The sequence below is a fragment of the Salmo trutta genome, chromosome 28, assembly GCF_901001165.1.
Source record: "Salmo trutta chromosome 28, fSalTru1.1, whole genome shotgun sequence".
Classification (NCBI taxonomy): Eukaryota; Metazoa; Chordata; class Actinopteri; order Salmoniformes; family Salmonidae; genus Salmo; species Salmo trutta.
In genome coordinates this window covers 6954312-6974117 of record NC_042984.1, presented here as the reverse complement: position 1 = coordinate 6974117, position 19806 = coordinate 6954312, and the positions used below count along the sequence as shown (strand labels likewise).

At 45.1% G+C, this 19806-nt stretch overlaps 1 protein-coding gene across 3 annotated transcripts in view; it reads left to right on the top strand.

Moving 5' to 3' along the window:
* The window catches only part of LOC115165345 (monocarboxylate transporter 5), a 77325-nt gene that overhangs the window by 26973 nt on the left and 30546 nt on the right, over window positions 1–19806 (top strand). For 2 of the 3 annotated variants that reach the window (XM_029718414.1, XM_029718416.1), the window contains exons 1-5: window positions 8580–8843; window positions 9191–9323; window positions 9645–9788; window positions 11771–11932; window positions 12104–12799. In XM_029718414.1, the coding sequence (XP_029574274.1) occupies window positions 8619–8843; window positions 9191–9323; window positions 9645–9788; window positions 11771–11932; window positions 12104–12799 (1360 nt within the window). In that variant the 5' untranslated portion in view covers window positions 8580–8618. Of the gene's footprint in view, window positions 1–8579; window positions 8844–9190; window positions 9324–9644; window positions 9789–11770; window positions 11933–12103; window positions 12800–19806 lie in introns of those variants that run through there. The other variant, XM_029718415.1, reaches the window with a different exon arrangement.

The window sequence follows — 19806 nt, the reverse complement described above, 5'->3', positions numbered from 1 at the left end:
TGTGGAGGCTATATACAGGGTGTACTGGTACAGAGTCAATGTGGAGGCTATATACAGGGTGTACTGGTACAGAGTCAATGTGGAGGCTATATACAGGGGGTACTGGTACAGAGTCAATGTGGAGGCTATATACAGGGGGTACTGGTACAGAGTCAATGTGGAGGCTATATACAGGGTGTACTGGTACAGAGTCAATGTGGAGGCTATATACAGGGTGTACTGGTACAGAGTCAATGTGGAGGCTATATACAGGGTGTACTGGTACAGAGTCAATGTGGAGGCTATATACAGGGTGTACTGGTACAGAGTCAATGTGGAGGCTATATACAGGGTGTACTGGTACAGAGTCAATGTGGAGGCTATATACAGGGTGTACTGGTACAGAGTCAATGTGGAGGCTATATACAGGGTGGTACTGGTACAGAGTCATGTGGAGGCTATATACAGGGGGTACTGGTACAGAGTCAATGTGGAGGCTCTATACAGGGGGTACTGGTACAGAGTCAATGTGGAGGCTATATACAGGGGGTACTGGTACAGAGTCAATGTGGAGGCTATATACAGGGGGTACTGGTACAGAGTCAATGTGGAGGCTATATACAGGGGGTACTGGTACAGAGTCAATGTGGAGGCTATATACAGGGGGTACTGGTACAGAGTCAATGTGGAGGCTATATACAGGGGGTACTGGTACAGAGTCAATGTGGAGGCTATATACAGGGGGTACTGGTACAGAGTCAATGTGGAGGCTATATACAGGGGGTACTGGTCCAGAGTCAATGTGGAGGCTATATACAGGGGGTACTGGTCCAGAGTCAATGTGGAGGCTATATACAGGGTGTACTGGTACAGAGTCAATGTGGAGGCTATATACAGGGTGTACTGGTACAGAGTCAATGTGGAGGCTATATACAGGGTGTACTGGTACAGAGTCAATGTGGAGGCTATATACAGGGGGTACTGGTCCAGAGTCAATGTGGAGGCTATATACAGGGTGTACTGGTCCAGAGTCAATGTGGAGGCTATATACAGGGTGTACTGGTCCAGAGTCAATGTGGAGGCTATATACAGGGTGTACTGGTACAGAGTCAATGTGGAGGCTATATACAGGGTGTACTGGTACAGAGTCAATGTGGAGGCTATATACAGGGTGTACTGGTACAGAGTCAATGTGGAGGCTATATACAGGGGGTACTGGTACAGAGTCAATGTGGAGGCTATATACAGGGGGTACTGGTACAGAGTCAATGTGGAGGCTATATACAGGGGGTACTGGTACAGAGTCAATGTGGAGGCTATATACAGGGTGTACTGGTACAGAGTCAATGTGGAGGCTATATACAGGGGGTACTGGTCCAGAGTCAATGTGGAGGCTATATACAGGGGGTACTGGTCCAGAGTCAATGTGGAGGCTATATACAGGGTGTACTGGTGCAGAGTCAATGTGGAGGCTATATACAGGGTGTACTGGTACAGAGTCAATGTGGAGGCTATATACAGGGTGTACTGGTACAGAGTCAATGTGGAGGCTATATACAGGGGGTACTGGTCCAGAGTCAATGTGGAGGCTATATACAGGGTGTACTGGTCCAGAGTCAATGTGGAGGCTATATACAGGGTGTACTGGTACAGAGTCAATGTGGAGGCTATATACAGGGTGTACTGGTACAGAGTCAATGTGGAGGCTATATACAGGGTGTACTGGTACAGAGTCAATGTGGAGGCTATATACAGGGTGTACTGGTACAGAGTCAATGTGGAGGCTATATACAGGGTGTACTGGTCCAGAGTCAATGTGGAGGCTATATACAGGGTGTACTGGTACAGAGTCAATGTGGAGGCTATATACAGGGTGTACTGGTACAGAGTCAATGTGGAGGCTATATACAGGGGGTACTGGTACAGAGTCAATGTGGAGGTTATATACAGGGTGTACTGGTACAGAGTCAATGTGGAGGTTATATACAGGGTGTACTGGTCCAGAGTCAATGTGGAGGCTATATACAGGGTGTACTGGTCCAGAGTCAATGTGGAGGCTATATACAGGGTGTACTGGTCCAGAGTCAATGTGGAGGCTATATACAGGGTGTACTGGTCCAGAGTCAATGTGGAGGCTATATACAGGGGGTACTGGTACAGAGTCAATGTGGAGGCTATATACAGGGGGGTACTGGTACAGAGTCAATGTGGAGGATATATGCAGGGTGTACTGGTCCAGAGTCAATGTGGAGGCTATATACAGGGGGGTACTGGTACAGAGTCAATGTGGAGGCTATATACAGGGTGTACTGGTCCAGAGTCAATGTGGAGGCTATATACAGGGTGTACTGGTACAGAGTCAATGTGGAGGCTATATACAGGGTGTACTGGTACAGAGTCAATGTGGAGGCTATATACAGGGGGTACTGGTACAGAGTCAATGTGGAGGCTATATACAGGGTGTACTGGTCCAGAGTCAATGTGGAGGCTATATACAGGGGGTACTGGTACAGAGTCAATGTGGAGGCTATATACAGGGGGGTAGTGGTACAGAGTCAATGTGGAGGATATATACAGGGTGTACTGGTCCAGAGTCAATGTGGAGGCTATATACAGGGGGGTACTGGTACAGAGTCAATGTGGAGGCTATATACAGGGTGTACTGGTCCAGAGTCAATGTGGAGGCTATATACAGGGTGTACTGGTACAGAGTCAATGTGGAGGCTATATACAGGGTGTACTGGTACAGAGTCAATGTGCGGGGGCACCGGTTAGTCGAGGTAATTGAGGTAATATGTACATGTAGGTAGAGTTATTAAAGTGACTATGCATAGATAATAACAGAGTGTCATGGGTGTCGTAAGGATTGGACCAAGGCGCAGCGGGTAAAGTGCTCATCTTCTTAGTTTATTAGAATTAACACTTGAACAAAAGAAACAAATGACGAAACAGTCCCATAAAGTGCACAGACTATACAGGAAATAACCACCCACAAAACAACAACAACCAGCTGCTTCTAATTAGAGGTCCTACCAAAACCCCAACGTAGAAATAGAAAACTAGATTTAAACATAGAAATAGAAAACATAGAACCTAAACCAAAAACACCGAAACACACAATACAAACACCCCCTGCCACGCCCTGACCAAACTACAATGACAAATAACCCCTTTTACTGGTCAGGACGTGACACAGAGAGTAGCAGCAGCGTTAAAGAGTGTGGGGGGGGGGGAATGCAAATAGTCTGGGTAGCTATTTGATTAGATGTTAAGGAGTCTTATAGCTTGGGGGTAGAATCTGTTTAGAAGCCTCTTTGACCTAGACTTGGCGCTCTGGTACCGCTTGCCATGCGGTAGCAGAGAGAACAGTCTATGACTAGGGTGGCTGGAGTCTTTGACAATTTTTAGGGCCTTCCTCTGACTTCCTCTGACATAGATGTCCTGGATGGCAGGAGGCTTGGCCCTAGTGATGTACTGGGCCGTACGTAGTGCCTGTAGTGCTTTTTGGGTTAATCTACAGAGTTTCACCAACACAAAACATTGGCCATGTTCCAGTTGATGTTTAATATAACCCGACTGTGCAGTCAATGACGTGGCACAGAACCATTGGTTGATCTAATGGAACATCTGCAATGTAGTCGGCCTGGAACCAATACCTTCCAAGTCTGTCTCCATATGACTGCGTTTTTACACGGAACACAAATATAAACTCAACATGTAAAGTGTTGGCCCCATGTTTCATGAGCTGGAATAAAATATCCCCATATGCACAAAGCTTATTTCTCTCAAATGTTGTGCACAAATGTGTTTACATCCCTGTCAGTGAGCATTTCTCCTTTGCCAAAATAATCCATCCACCTGACAGGTGTGGCATATCAAGAAGCTGCACAAACAACATGATCATTACACAGGTGCACCATCTGCTGGGGACAATAAAAGGCCACTCTAAAAGGTGCAATTTTGTCACACAACACAATGCCTCAGATGTCTCAAGTTTTTGAGGAAGCGGGCAATTGGTATGCTGACTACAGGAATCTCCACCAAAGCTGTTGCAAGAGAACTGAATGTCCATTCCTCTATCATAAGCCGCCGCCAGTACATCCAACCGGCCTCACAACCACAGACCACGTGTAACCACTCCAGCCCAGGACGTCCACATCCGGCTTCTTCCCCTTTGGGATCGTCTGGGACCAGCCACCCGGACAGCTGATGAAACTGTGGGTTTGCACAACTGAAGAATTTCTGCACATACTGTCAGGAACTGTCTCGGGGAAGCTCATCTGCGTGCTGGTTGTTCTCACAAGATTCTTGACCTGACTGCAGTTTGGCATCGTAACCGACATCAAATGAAATTAAATGTTATTGGTCACATACACATTGTTAGCAGATGTTATTGCGAGTGTAGCGAAATGCTTGTGCTTCTAGTTCCAACAGTGGAGTAATATCTAACAAGTAATCTAACAATTCAACAGCAACTACCTAATGCACACAGATCTAAGGGATGGAATAAGAATATGTACATATAAATATATGGATGAGCGATTACCGAGTGGCATAAGCAAGATGCAATAGATGGTATAAAACTCAGTATATACATATGGGATGAGTAATGCAAGATATGTAAACATTATTAAAGTGGCCAATGATTTCAAGTCTGTATGTAGGCAGCAGCCTCTCTGTGTTAGTGACGGCTGTTTAACAGTCTGATGGCCTTGAGATAGAAGCTATTTTTCAGTCTCTCGGTCCCAGTTTTGATGCACCTGTACTGACCAAGCCTTTTGGATGGTAGCGGGGTGAACAGGCAGGGGCTCGGGTGGTTGTTGTTCTTGATGATCTTTTTGGCCTTCCTGTGACAACGGGTGCTGTAGGTGGCCTGGAGGGCAGGTAGTTTGCCCCCGGTGATGCGTTGTGCAGACCGCACCACCCTCTGGAGAGCCCTGCGGTTGTGGGCGGTGCAGTTGCCGTACCAGGCGGTGATACAGCCCGACAGGACGCTCTCAATTGTGCATCTATAAAAGTTTGTGAGGGTTTTAGGTGACAAGCCAAATTTCTTCAGCCTCCTGAGGTTGAAGAGGCGCTGCTGCGCCTTCTTCCCCACACTGTCTGTGTGGGTAGACCATTTCAGTTTGTCCGTGATGTGTACGCCGAGGAACTTAAAACTTTCCACCTTCTCCACTGCTGTCCCGTCGATGTGGATAGGGGGGTGCTCCCTCTGCTGTTTCCTGAAGTCCACGATCATCTCCTTTGTTTTATTGAAGTTGAGTGAGAGGTTGTTTTCTTGACACCACACTCCGAGTGCCCTCACCTCCTCCCTATAGGCTGTCTTGTCGTTGTTGGTGATCAAGCCTACTACTGTTATGTCATCTGCAAACTTGATGATTGAGTTGGAGGCGTGCATGGCCACGCAGTCGTGGGTGAACAGGAGGAGGCTGTGCACGCATCCTTGTGGGGGCCCCAGTGTTAAGGATCAGCGAAGTGGAGATGTTGTTTCCTACCTTCACCACCTCAGGGCAGCTCGTCAGGAAGTCCAGGACCCAATTGCACAGGGCGGGGTTGAGACCCAGGGCCTCAAACTTAATGATGAGCTTGGAGGGTACTAATAGTGTTGAATGCTGAGTTGTAGTCTATGAACAGCATTTTTACATAGGTATTCGTCTTGTCCAGATGGGATTGTGCAGTGTGATGGCGATTGCATCAGTGGGCAAATGCTCACCTTCGATGGCTACTGGCACGCTGGAGAAGTGTGCTCTTCACGGATGAATCCTGGTTTCAAGGCAGACAGTGTGTATGGTGTCGTGTGCGTGAGTGGTTTGCTGATGTCAACGTTGTGAACAGAGTGCCCCATGGTGGCGGTGGGGTTGTGGTATGGGCAGGCATAAGCTATGGACAATGAACACAATTGCATTTTGAATTCACAAAGATACCGTGACGAGATCCTGAGACCCATTGTCGTGCCGTTCATCCGCCACCATCACCTCATGTTTCAGCATGGTAATGCACTGCCCCATGTCACAAGGATCTGTACACAATTCCTGGAAGCTGAAAATGTCCCAGTTCTTCCATGGCCTGCAAACTCACCAGGCATGTCACCCATTGAGCATGTTTGGGATGCTCTGGATTGACGTGTGCGACAGCGTGTTCTGGTTCCTGCCAATATCCAGCAACTTTGCACAGCCATTGAAGAGGAGTGGGACAACATTCCACAGGCCAAAATCAATATCCGATCAACTCCATGAGTATGAGGCAAGTGGTGGTCACACCAGATACTGACTGGTTGTCTGATCCACGCCCCTGCTTTTTTTTTTATAGTTATCTGTGACCAACCGATACATGTCTGTATTCCCAGTCATGTGAAATCAATAGATTAGGGCTTAATGAATTTATTTCAATTGACTGATTTCCTTATATAAACTGTAATTCGGTAATATCAGTGTAGTATACACGTCAAAAGTCCCAATGCAAAGTTATGCCGGAAAATGTTATTTTGCGGGGTGTGACATAATACGGTGGACCCGGCAAGCCAGCCTATTCCCAATCATTTAAACGCCAACTGAAATAACTTCAAATGTATAACTTCAAATTATACCAAATCGTTTGCACTCATGATTATTGCTTTCAATTACATTTTCTGCCAACTTACAAGCAAAAACTTTACGAATGTATTGTTACAAATCAACTTACAAGGTTGCTCACCAACTAGCCTGCTAACATTAGCCCTACCAGCCTGCTAACATTACCTTAGCACTACATGAGTCAGCCAGTTGCTATCAACATCTAGCTTACAGCAACATTAAAGTAAATCAATGTTTTAGAAATGCATAACGCCATTTAACCAGTTATAAAAGTATGTTAGTTATATGCAGTTATCTTAGCCAGCAAGCTAGCCAGCCAGCTAGCTAATGTTAGTTATTTAGCCATTAAGCTTGCCAGCCATCTAACATGAGCTATTTAGCCAACTAGCTATTAGCATAGCCAGCCTAGCCAACCACCATGGTTATGGTCGGTAAGCCAGAGCCAAACAGCTGGAGACCAGCTAGAACACAACTAACACAACACAGCTAAAACATAACGGCAGAGCAAAAGCAAAGAGAGAGCAGAGACTTACAGATTGATGGCTGGGACTCATCTGATAGTAAAACTTTTATAAGAGCACAGGCTGAGTTAGCTACCAAAGCGAGGGGAAGGCAGGCGCTTCACCGGGCTAGGGGAGAGTCAGGGAAATACAATAGCTATATAGCGAAAAAAATCTCAAATAGATACACTACATGACCAAAAGTATGTGGACACCTGCTCGTCCAACATCTCATTCCAAAATCATGGGCATTAATATGGAGTTGGTCCTTCCTTTGCTGCTATAACAACTTCCACTCTCCTGGGAAGGCTTTCCACTAGATGTTGGAACATTGTTGCAGGGACTTGCTTCCTTTCAGCCACAAGCATTAGTGAGGTTGGGCACTGATGGTGGGCGATTAGGCCTGGCTTACAGTCGGCGTTCCAATTCATCCTAAAGGTGTTCAATGGGGTTGAGGTCAGGGCTCTGTGCAGACCAGTCAAGTTCTTCCACACCGATCTCGACAAATAATTTCTGTATGGACCTTGCTTAGTGCACGGGGCATTGTAATACTGAAACAGGAAAGGGCCTTCCCCAAACTGTTGCCACAGAGTTGGAAGCACAGAATCATCCAGAATGTCATTATGCTGTAGTGTTAAGATTTCCATTCACTGGAACTAAGGGGCCAGAACCATGAAAAACAGCCCCAGACCATTATTCCTCCTCCATCACTTTACAGTTGGCGCTATGCATTCGGGCAGGTAGCGCTCTCCTGGCATCCGCCAAACCCAGATTTGTCCGTTGGACTGCCTGATGGTGAAGCGTGATTCATCACTCCACTGCTCCAGAGTCCAATGGCGTCGAGCTTTATGCCACTCGAGCCGACACTTGGCATTGCACATGGTGATCATGAAGCTCCCGACTAACAGTTCTTGTGCTGACGTTGCTTCCAGAGGCAGTTTGGAACTCAGTAGTGAGTGTTGCAACCGAGGACAGATGATTTTTATGCGCTTTACGCTTCAGCACACAGCGATCCCGTTCTGTGAGCTTGTGTGGCCTAAAGTATAACATATGGATACGGTTTACTTTGAAAGTGTGGCCATGTTACAGTTTACTTTAACAGTGTTGTCATGTTACGGTTTACTTTGACAGTGTTGCCATGTTACGGTTTACTTTGACATTGTTGCCATGTTACGGTTTACTTTGACAGTGTTGCCTAACATGTACACAGCCCATCTGTAAATAGCACACCCAACTACCTCATCCCATATTGTTATTTATCCTCTTGCTCTTTTGCACCCCCGTATTTCTACTTGCACATCATCATCTGCACATTATCACTCCAGTGTTAATGCTAAATTGTAATTATTCTGCCTCTATGGCCTATTTATTGCCTTACATCCCTACTTTTCTGCTTTTGCACACACTGTACATAGATGTTTCTATTGTGCTATTGACTGTACGTTTGTTTATGTGTAACTCTGTGTTTTTGTCACACTGCTTTGCTTTATCTTGGCCAGGTTGCAGTTGTAAGTGAGAACTTGTTCTCAACTGGCCAACCTGGTTAAATAAAGGTGAAATAAAAAACATGTTACAGTTTACTTTGACAGTATTACATATGGATATGGTGTACTTTGAAAGTGTTGCATTGTTGTGGTTTGTTTGCAGCGAGCCCAAGGCTGCCAAGGTTAACCTGTTCAGGAGAAGTAATACCTGTATGAAGACTGAGGATGAGAAGAAAGAGAAGGAGATCCAATATGAAGACCCCCCGGATGGTGGCTGGGGCTGGATGGTCGTACTTCACTGCTTCCTGGTACGGCTTCTTCTTTCCTCATCTTTGGGTGTTTTTGGGAGGTTTACGAGATGTTTATCTATTAGTCACGCTTCTAGCATTTCTTGAAATAATTGTTGATATGTTATGCAATTACACAGGGTTGTGGTCAATTTGGAAAGTAAACCAAAGTCCAATTCCAGCATTGAAGTGAATTAGAATTGTAGTGTACTGTACTTCCTGAATTGAAAAGGAATTGACCTTAACCCTGCATGGTTGTAGTGTGGCAGACCATGTTGGTTTGTGCTTGTGTGTGTGTTTGTGCCTGCGTGAGTGCGTCTGTCTGCCTGCCTATCTGTGTTCCTCCCTCCTTTTGCCTATGCCTCCAGGTGAATGTGCTGGTGATGGGGACCCTAAAAAGCTTTGGGATCTTCTTCGTGGCGTTCCAGGATGAGTTCGGAGGGTCAGCAGAGAGTATCAGCTGGATCGGCTCCATCATGTCTAGCCTGCGGCTCTCAGGAGGTCAGAGTTCACATGACAGGAAAACATTCAGACTTCTACTGATGTGTGTGTGTGTGTGTGTGTGTGTGTGTGGAAGTCATATTTGTTTGTGTGTTTGTGTGTCTCGCTCAAGGTCAGAGTTCACATGAAACCAAAGTCTGACCACATCACTCATCCCTCTGGGGTCTGGCTCTTGTGTTGCATCGCCTTAACCGCTGACAACATCTGACACCTGTCTTTCTAACTAAGAAGTTAGTGGATGGATGGATGAATGAATGAATGAATGAATTATCAAATTATGGGACACATTTTCAAGTTTATCTGTTTGTTTATCCTGTGCAGGTCCCCTGGCCTCTGTAGCTTGTGCGAAGCTGGGTAACAGAGTGACCTCTATAGCCGGGGCTGTGCTGGTCAGTGTTGGCTTCCTCATGAGTATCTTTGCCACCAGCGTGGTATTCCTCTATATCAGCATGGGGCTGATTGTAGGTAAGCTAACAAGTTAAAAGCTCAACCTTTAACCTCTTTTAACTGTTTAACTTCTATGGGCTACGTGGGACGCTACCTGCGGGACACAGCCAGTGAAATATCAGGGCGGCAAATTCAAAAACAACAAAATGTCAAAATTCAACTTTCTCAAACATACAACTATTTTACACCATTTTAAAGATACACTTCTCCTTGATGTAACCACATTGTCCGATTTCAAAAAGGCTTTACAGCGAAAGCAAAACATTAGATTATGTTATGAGAGCACATAGACACAAATAATCACACAGCCATTTTCCAAGCAAGGACATGTGTCAATAAAACCCAAAACGCAGCTAAATGAAGCACTAACTTTTGACGATCTTCATCAGATGACACTCCTAGGACATTATGTTACACAATACATGTATGTTTTGTTCGATAAAGTTCATATTTATATCCAAAAACAGCATTTTACATTGGCGCGTGATGTTCAGAAAATGTATTCCCACCAAATCTTCCGGTGAATGTGCACATCAATTTACAAAAATACTCATCAATGACATTGACAAAATATATAACAATTATTTAAAGAATTATAGATAGACTACTCCTGGATGCAACCGCTTTGTCAGATTTTAAAATAGCTTTACGGAGAAAGCACATTTTTCAATATTCTGAGTACATAGCTCAGCCATCACAGAGAGCTATACAGACACCCGCCAAGTTCGGGGCAACCTAAACTCAGAATTAGTATTAGAAATATTCTCTTACCTTTGCTGATCTTCGTCAGAATGCACTCCCAGGACTGCTACTTCCACAAGAAATGTGTTTTTTGTTCGAAATAATACATATTTATGTCCAAATAGCTCCGTTTTGTTCGTGCGTTCAGAGCACTATCCAAAGGCATAACGCGCGAGCGCGGTACCAGAGACGAAAAGTCAAAATGTTCCATTACCGTACTTAGAAGCATGTCAAACGCTGTTTAAAATCAATCTTTATGGTATTTTTTACGTAAAATTGCGATAATATTCCAACCGGACAATAGCGTATTCATTCAAGGAGAAAAAGAAGGAACGGCGCGCGTCACTGCGCATATCCAATCCCTTTGTCCACAGGCAGTCCACTCAGAAACTGAACTCCTATTATCTGCCCAGTAACAGGAGAAGGCTGAAACAACTTTCTGAAGGCTTTTGACAGCCAATGGAAGCCTTAGGAAGTGCAACGTAACCCCACAGATACTGTAGTTTCGAAAGGGACTAGAAAGAAGAACTACAATTCTCAGATCCTCCACTTCCTGGTTGACTTTTTCTCAAGTTTTTGCCTGCCATATGAGTTCTGTTATACTCACAGACACCATTCAAACAGTTTTAGAAACTTCAGAGTGTTTCTATCCAAATCTACTAATAATATGCATATTCTAGTTTCTGGGCCAGAGTAGTAACCTGTTTAAATTGGGTACGTTTTTCATCCGGCCGTGAAAATACTGCCCCCTAGCCCAGACAGGTTAAAGTGCAGCCGCTAGCCGTGCTACAAAGCAAAGTAGCCCTGGTTCCTAATTCTTAATAGTATACTTGCAAATATTTGTCTTGAGATATTTGATATACTAGAACTGAGGGGTTTTTCTGTCTAGCGTTTGTATTTTGGTGACAAATCACAGGTTTCTAATGAAGAATTTTGAATCATAAGTATATGATTAAGCAATAAGGACTGGGGGGGTGATATATGGCCAATATACCATGGCTAAGGGCTGTTTTTATGCAGGACGCAACGCGGAGTGTCTGAACACAGCCCTTAGCCGTGGTATATTGGCCATATGTCACAAACCCCGAAGTGCCTTATTGCTATTATAAACTGTTTACCACCGTAATTGAGCAGTAAAAATACATATTTTGTCATACCTGTGATATATAGTCTGATATACCACGGCTTTCAGCCAATCAGCATTCAGGGCTCGAACCACCCAGTTTATGATCATAAACATATCATGTATCCCCTCTCAGGCCTTGGTTTTGCGCTCCTGTACCAAGCCACCTCAGTTGTCACGGCAACATATTTCCGTAAGAGGTTAGCGACGGCATACTCCATCGGAAGGTCTGGGATGGGCTTGACCTTCGCCCTTGCCCCCTTCACTCAGCTGCTGCTGGAAAAGTACGCCTGGCAAGGTACACACAGACACACACACTATGCCTGTTGGGGTGTGGGAAGTATTTAATGATTCATTATTTAATGATGTGAATATTATGCATATCTCTGTGTCTGTCACACGTCTACTGTATGATTATTATAGATTGAACCTGTAAAGAGCCTGTAGCACGCCTTTGTTCTTTCCACAGGAGCTCTGCTGATCCTGGGAGGCCTGATGTTGAACCTGGTGGCCTCTGGGATGCTGCTAAGACCCATCCACGTGAAGCCTGCACCACCCCCTTCCTTATCCTCATCTTCATCCATCCAAAAAAGCCCTCTGATAGGTCCAGAGAAGGAGAAGGACCGCCCTCAGAATGGATGCTGCCTTAACGGATGCACGCCGTTAACCAATGGCATCGCCAAATCAGACTCTTCTCGTTCAATTCCTCCACCCCTCCACTGGGACGCTGAGACCCAAGAGAAGGCCACGACCCCTGGGCTGGGTCAGAGCAACCACGGCCACCCACCTCCACCAAACCCTGAACTGACCAAACGTGTCCAGAACAGGCAGGTGAACGGGAACGTTCAGGAGCAGTCCCCCACCACGCCACTCACAGACACCTCCAGTCCTGTGGAACAGAACGGTACCATTAGCATAAACGGTTCCGCTGTGGTTGGGTTCTCCTCGCCGAACAGCACCACCACCGTGGATGACCCCATCCCACCATTCGTGAAAAACCGAGTCCTGGACTTCTCCCTGTTAAAGAACCCCTTCTTCTGCATATATACCTGGTCCCTGGTGTTTAGCCAGCTGGCTTACTTCATCCCCTACTTCCACCTGTCTGCCCGGGCAAGGAACCTGGGCATCGACGCCATGGACGCTTCCTTCATCATCTCTGTGGCAGGTTAGTTTCACCTGGTCAAATTTATAAATCAACCAACAGGCAGAATCTTGTGTAACATTTGTATTTTGAGAGTCCCACATCGGTGTTGAGTTTTAGTAGATGAGACAGGAATATTGTATTTTATTTGAACCAGACCCTCATTTGTCAATAAAATATATAAATCCAAATGAACACCATCAAGCAATCAATTGACAATCAGTCTGGAAAGCTACACTGTTAGAAAAAAGGTTATTTGGCTGTCCCCTTAGGAGAACCCTTTTTGTTTCCCTCTGTCTAAATGGGTCTACCTGGAACCAAAAGGGTTCTACCTGGAACCAAAAGGGTTCTACCTGGAACCAAAAGGGTTCTACCTGGAACCAAAAGGGTTCTACCTGGAACCAAACTACCTGGAACCAAAAGGGTTCTACCTGGAACCAAAAGGGTTCTACTTGGAACCACCAAAAAGGGTTATTCAAATGCTTCTCCTAGGGCGACAGCCAAAGAACCTCTATAGGTTATAGTTAACTCCTTTTTTTCATAGAGTGCAGTAATAGAATCATGGGCAGGGGGTTCGACTATTCCTCTTCGGAATGTAACCTACTGTAGCTTAACATGTATTCTTTTCAGTCTACTTAGTCAGAGGTAGAACCAGGCAACTTACTTTTCTTTGCAGTGCTGTGGTAGGACAGATTTTGTTTTAGAAGTGATGAAAAAAAGTCCTAATTTAGCCTTAGCTAGGGTATGAATTATGTATGAGTTATGTAGCAGCTCAGACCCTGCAGTAGTCTTACAGCTCAGACTCAGACCCTGCAGTAGTCTTACAGCTCAGACTCAGACCCTGCAGTAGTTGTACAGCTCAGACTCAGACCCTGCAGTAGTCTTACAGCTCAGACTCAGACCCTGCAGTAGTTTTACAGCTCAGACTCAGACCCTGCAGTAGTTTTACAGCAGACTCAGACCCTGCAGTAGTTTTACAGCAGACTCAGACCCTAACTGAAGTAGTTTTACAGCTCAGACTCAGACCCTGCAGTAGTTTTACAGCAGACTCAGACCCTGCAGTAGTTTTACAGCAGACTCAGACCCTGCATTAGTTTTACAGCAGACTCAGACCCTGCAGTAGTTTTACAGCTCAGACTCAGACCCTGCAGTAGTCTTACAGCTCAGACTCAGACCCTGCAGTAGTCTTACAGCTCAGACTCAGACCCTGCAGTAGTTTTACAGCTCAGACTCAGACCCTAGCTGAAGTAGTCTTACAGCTCAGACTCAGACCCTGCAGTAGTTGTACAGCTCAGACTCAGACCCTGCAGTAGTTTTACAGCAGACTCAGACCCTGCAGTAGTTTTACAGCAGACTCAGACCCTGCAGTAGTTTTACAGCTCAGACTCAGACCCTGCAGTAGTTTTACAGCTCAGACTCAGACCCTGCAGTAGTCTTACAGCTCAGACTCAGACCCTAGCTGCAGTGGTCTTACGTAACACATGCCATTATATAAAACCTGAACTTTGGCCCAGTGGCCCGAGCCGTGGGGTTCAGCTCAGTAGTATTCCCATTGATGAGGCTGAGGCCACTCTGTATGAAAACCAGGTATGCATCCCCAATAGCACCCTATTCCCTATATACGTCCCTGGTAAAAAAAACTAGTGCACTAAATAGGTAATAGTGTACCATTTAGGGAGCACTCCAATAATAACATGTCTCTCGGCCAGCCCAGACCGTCCGCTTGTACACACATGCATACTGTAGTTAAAACAGGGTGGTTAAACGTACTTCATGAATTATCGAATTACACACCGGTGGTGAATGGAGTACTGAGTTGTGGAGTGGTGAATGGGGTACTGAGTGGTGGAGTGGTGAATGGGGTACAGCGTTATGGAGTGGTGAATGGGGTACAGCGTTATGGAGTGGTGAATGGGGTACTGAGTTATGGAGTGGTGAATGGGGTACTGAGTGGTGAATGCGGTACTGAGTTGTGGAGTGGTGAATGGGGTACTGAGTGGTGAATGCAGTACTGAGTTATGGAGTGGTGAATGGGGTACTGAGTTATGGAGTGGTGAATGGGGTACTGAGTGGTGAATGCGGTACTGAGTTGTGGAGTGGTGAATGGGGTACTCAGTGGTGAATGGGGTACTGAGTTATGGAGTGGTGAATGGGGTACTGAGTTGTGGAGTGGTGAATGGGGTACTGAGTTATGGAGTTGTGAATGGGGTACTGAGTGGTGAATGCGGTACTGAGTTGTGGAGTGGTGAACGCTTTACTGAGTTGTGGAGTGGTGAATGGGGTACTGAGTTGTGGAGTGGTGAATGGGGTACTGAGTGGTGAAGTGGTGAATGGGGTACTGAGTTGTGGAGTGGTGAATGGGGTACTGAGTGGTGAAGTGGTGAATGGGGTACTGAGTGGTGAAGTGGTGAATGGGGTACTGAGTGGTGAAAGGGGTACAGCGTTATGGAGTGGTGAATGGGGTACAGCGTTATGGAGTGGTGAATGGGGTACAGCGTTATGGTTGTCAGTTACTAGTTCTGCCAAATGGTTTCCAAGATAATGTCTGTTGCCACAGTCTGCTCCGTGTGTAGTAATGGAGGGAATGTAATGATAAGAGATGTGTAGTGTGTTGTGACAGACTGTCACGTCGAGTAGCTAGCTAGCTAGTGCACAAGCTTTGAGTTCTGGGTTCTGAGATCAGGAATGGGAGTGTTAGGATGGGTGCTGGTACGTGTATTAATGTAGGTCTAACACAGACGTTTATGTGCCGGGGTCCAGTAGAGTCAGTGAGTGCCAGCCAGACAAAGCCAACAGTGGGTATGGATGTCTCTATTTTCATCTTGACCCCTGAGTACTCCTATAAAAAAAAAAAGCAGAGGGCTGACGATCCGGGTGCCGCAGAGATCATTAGTGGATGGCCTGTCCTCTGAGTTAACCCTATCGGTCCTTAGATCACATCTAAAATTGGCTTTTCATTTAATCTGACTTTCATTTATCTGCACATCCAGCCCTTATATTTAGCCTCACAATGAAGTGTTTTACCATTTTATTTTCAGGATAACCAGGGCACAAAACAATTTGACATAAACAGTTGCATTAATGAGTTTTATTGACAAATGTCAAATAGAAAAATAAGGTCCATATGAATTCATATGAATGCTTTAAGTACAGAACTTGTTTGCTCAGTGGGAAATACATTTCCAACTAGTCAGAGAACACTGTGTGGAGTTTGTGACAGCAACTATGTGAGTTTGTTACAGTATTATAGACACTATGACCTGGGATTTACTATGGTCTATGTAGAAGAACCCCTTACAGTATTATAGACACTATGTCCTGGGATTTACTATGGTCTATGTAGAAGGACCCCTTACAGTATTATAGACACTATGTCCTGGGATTTACTATGATCTATGTAGAAGAACCCCTTACAGTATTATAGACACTATGTCCTGGGATTTACTATGATCTATGTAGAATAACTCCTTACAGTATTATAGACACTATGACCTGGGATTTACTATGATCTATGTAGAAGGACCCCTTACAGTATTATAGACACTATGTCCTGGGATTTACTATGGTCTATGTAGAAGGACCCCTTACAGTATTATAGACACTATGACCTGGGATTTACTATGATCTATGTAGAAGAACCCCTTACAGTATTATAGACACTATGTCCTGGGATTTACTATGGTCTATGTAGAAGAACCCCTTACAGTATTATAGACACTATGACCTGGGATTTACTATGATCTATGTAGAAGAACCCCTTACAGTATTATAGACACTATGACCTGGGATTTACTATGATCTATGTAGAATAACTCCTTACAGTATTATAGACACTATGTCCTGGGATTTACTATGATCTATGTAGAAGAACAACTTACAGTATTATAGACACTATGTCCTGGGATTTACTATGATCTTCTATGTAGAAGAACCCCTTACAGTATTATAGACACTATGACCTGGGATTTACTATGATCTATGTAGAAGGACCCCTTACAGTATTATAGACACTATGACCTGGGATTTACTATGATCTATGTAGAATAACTCCTTACAGTATTATAGACACTATGACCTGGGATTTACTATGGTCTATGTAGAAGGACCCCTTACAGTATTATAGACACTATGTCCTGGGATTTACTATGATCTATGTAGAAGGACCCCTTACAGTATTATAGACACTATGTCCTGGGATTTACTATGATCTATGTAGAAGAACCCCTTACAGTATTATAGACACTATGTCCTGGGATTTACTATGATCTATGTAGAAGAACCCCTTACAGTATTATAGACACTATGACCTGGGATTTACTATGATCTATGTAGAATAACTCCTTACCGTATTATAGACACTATGACCTGGGATTTACTATGATCTATGTAGAAGAACCCCTTACAGTATTATAGACACTATGACCTGGGATTTACTATGATCTATGTAGAAGAACCTTTTACAGTATTATAGACACTATGTCCTGGGATTTACTATGATCTATGTAGAAGAACCTTTTACAGTATTATAGACACTATGTCCTGGGATTTACTATGATCTATGTAGAAGAACCCCTTACAGTATTATAGACACTGTGACTCTTGTGTAGCTTATGACTGTGTTCATGAGTCTCAGCTTTTCATAGATACATTTTAGTAGTTTATAGCTCAAACCATTCGGACACAACAGAAGTTTTTGTGAAAATACCTGGCACCAGGCCCCTTCAGGATCCGCCCCTTGTCTCAGAAACACAACTCTAGCTCAGCCCCTGTTAATCACACAGACTAGTGGCTGGTATCTACGGATGCAGAAGTATATAATGGTACAACCCAGAAGTCTGTAGCTCAAATGCACGTTTAAAGGGGGTTAGAAGTCCAAAACACGCAAGCGTTATGGTGAAACTCATTGGGATAAAGGGTTTAACACAGTGAGGTGGAGAACATTAGAGGATGGTCTATGCTCCTCATGGAGTTAAAGGGTTTTAATAAGTAGGTCTGTGATTAGGGGGGATGATGGCATTAGGGTATTCTCAGCACACATTTGTTCTGTCTCACATTCTGCTGTCATGTCATTCCCAGAGACAGAGACAGAGACAGAGAGAGAGACAGAGAGAGAGACAGAGAGAGAGACAGAGAGAGAGACAGAGAGAGAGAGACAGAGCCACCCACAACAAACCCAACATATCCCCAATGTCCCCCAGCCTCCGCCCTCCCTCCCTCTCCTCCCCACATCAATTGAAAGAGGCCCTTTCAGCTAGCTGAGCTCAGACAGAGAGGAGGGCCACCATAGTCCAGACCATAGAAATTGAATTACTAGAACGCACATTCCAATTCCAGTCCATGTTCATTCATTCTATTATTTCTATTTCTATGCTCCAGACAAGGCCTCATGTCAGGCCATCGTCGCTGCTCCACTGGGGTTGCTAGGCAACGGCTTACTGAGTAAAAGTGGCTGCCGTGGCGACAGGAGGGCATCCCGATTATCATTTTTTTGTCCAATGTTGAAGTGGCTGGTTGATATTGTTCCCTCAGAATCGCTGAGGCGGAGATGTGTACAAATGGAGAGGCGAGATGAGCCAACAGAGCTTGTTTAGTAATGAGAAAGACTGGGGGAAAGAGGAAGGACTAACATGTGTTTTAAAACCCTGCTTTAACAAGGGGACCTCACTAAGGGAATCATGTGTTTTATAACCCTGCTTTAACAGGGGGACCTCACTAGGGGAATCATGTGTTTTAAAACCCTGCTTTAACAGAGACCTCACTAGGGGAATCATGTGTTTTATAACCCTGCTTTAACATGGGGACCTCACTAGGGGAATCATGTGTTTTATAACCCTGCTTTAACAGGGGGACCTCACTAGGGGAATCATGTGTTTTATAACCCTGCTTTAACAGGGGACCTCACTAGGGGAATCATGTGTTTTATAACCCTGCTTTAACAAGGGGACCTCACTAGGGGAACCATGTGGTTTAAAACCCTGCTTTAACAAGGGGGACCTCACTAGGGGAATCATGTGTTTTACAACCCTGCTTTAACAGGGGGACCTCACTAGGGGAATCATGTGTTTTATAACCCTGCTTTAACAAGGGGGACCTCACTAGGGGAATCATGTGTTTTATAACCCTGCTTTAACAGGGGGACCTCACTAGGGGAATCATGTGTTTTATAACCCTGCTTTAACAGGGGGACCTCACTAGGGGAATCATGTGTTTTATAACCCTGCTTTAACAGGGGACCTCACATAATGCCAAGATGGCGTAGCAGTGCAGACCTTGTTTGTCGTTCTCCCGTGTAAATTTGTTATTTTTTGTCTTTTTTGTATATATTTAAATACATTTTCAATCTCTTTTTCCATTATTAAATTCAATATACCTTCCGGCAACCCGCCTCACCCAATGTGATACGGATCTGCTATTTCTAGACCTTATCGCCAGAACTTCCATCAGCAGCTAGCTACTAGCTATTTAGTCATTGTTAGCCACTGTTAGCGGCCTTTAATTTTATCACAGACACCAGCCGCTTTTAGCCTGGATAATACTTGCCAGCCTGCCAGTCGGCTCAGCCCGTTATCAACCCTGAGCACATCGGACTGTTTTTCTCCACGACAACACCGGATTTCTGCCACAAGTCCTGGACCATTACTCCAGATCATCGCAGCAAGCTAGCTGCCACCGAGTGGCCCAGCCCCGAAGCTAGCCTTGAGCCAGGCCCATCTCCCGGCCTGCTCAGTGGACCCTATGATCACTCGGCTACACAGCTGATGCCACAGCTGACACACTCTTCACTAACACGACTAGAATCCACTACACCACCGGATTCTTGCCGTAAGCTCAGGACCTTTGCATCGGATCATCGCTGCTAGCTAGCTGCTACCGAGTGGCTATAGTGGCTAACGCCCTTGTCTCAAAGCTAGCACCAGTTAGCCGCGAGCCAGGCGCATCTCCCGGCTAGCAAATGAAATTACTCCAGCTGCAAAACCTCTTTTTCCAACTGGCCTGGACCCTTTGTCAACACGGAGCCCCGCCGTTCCGTC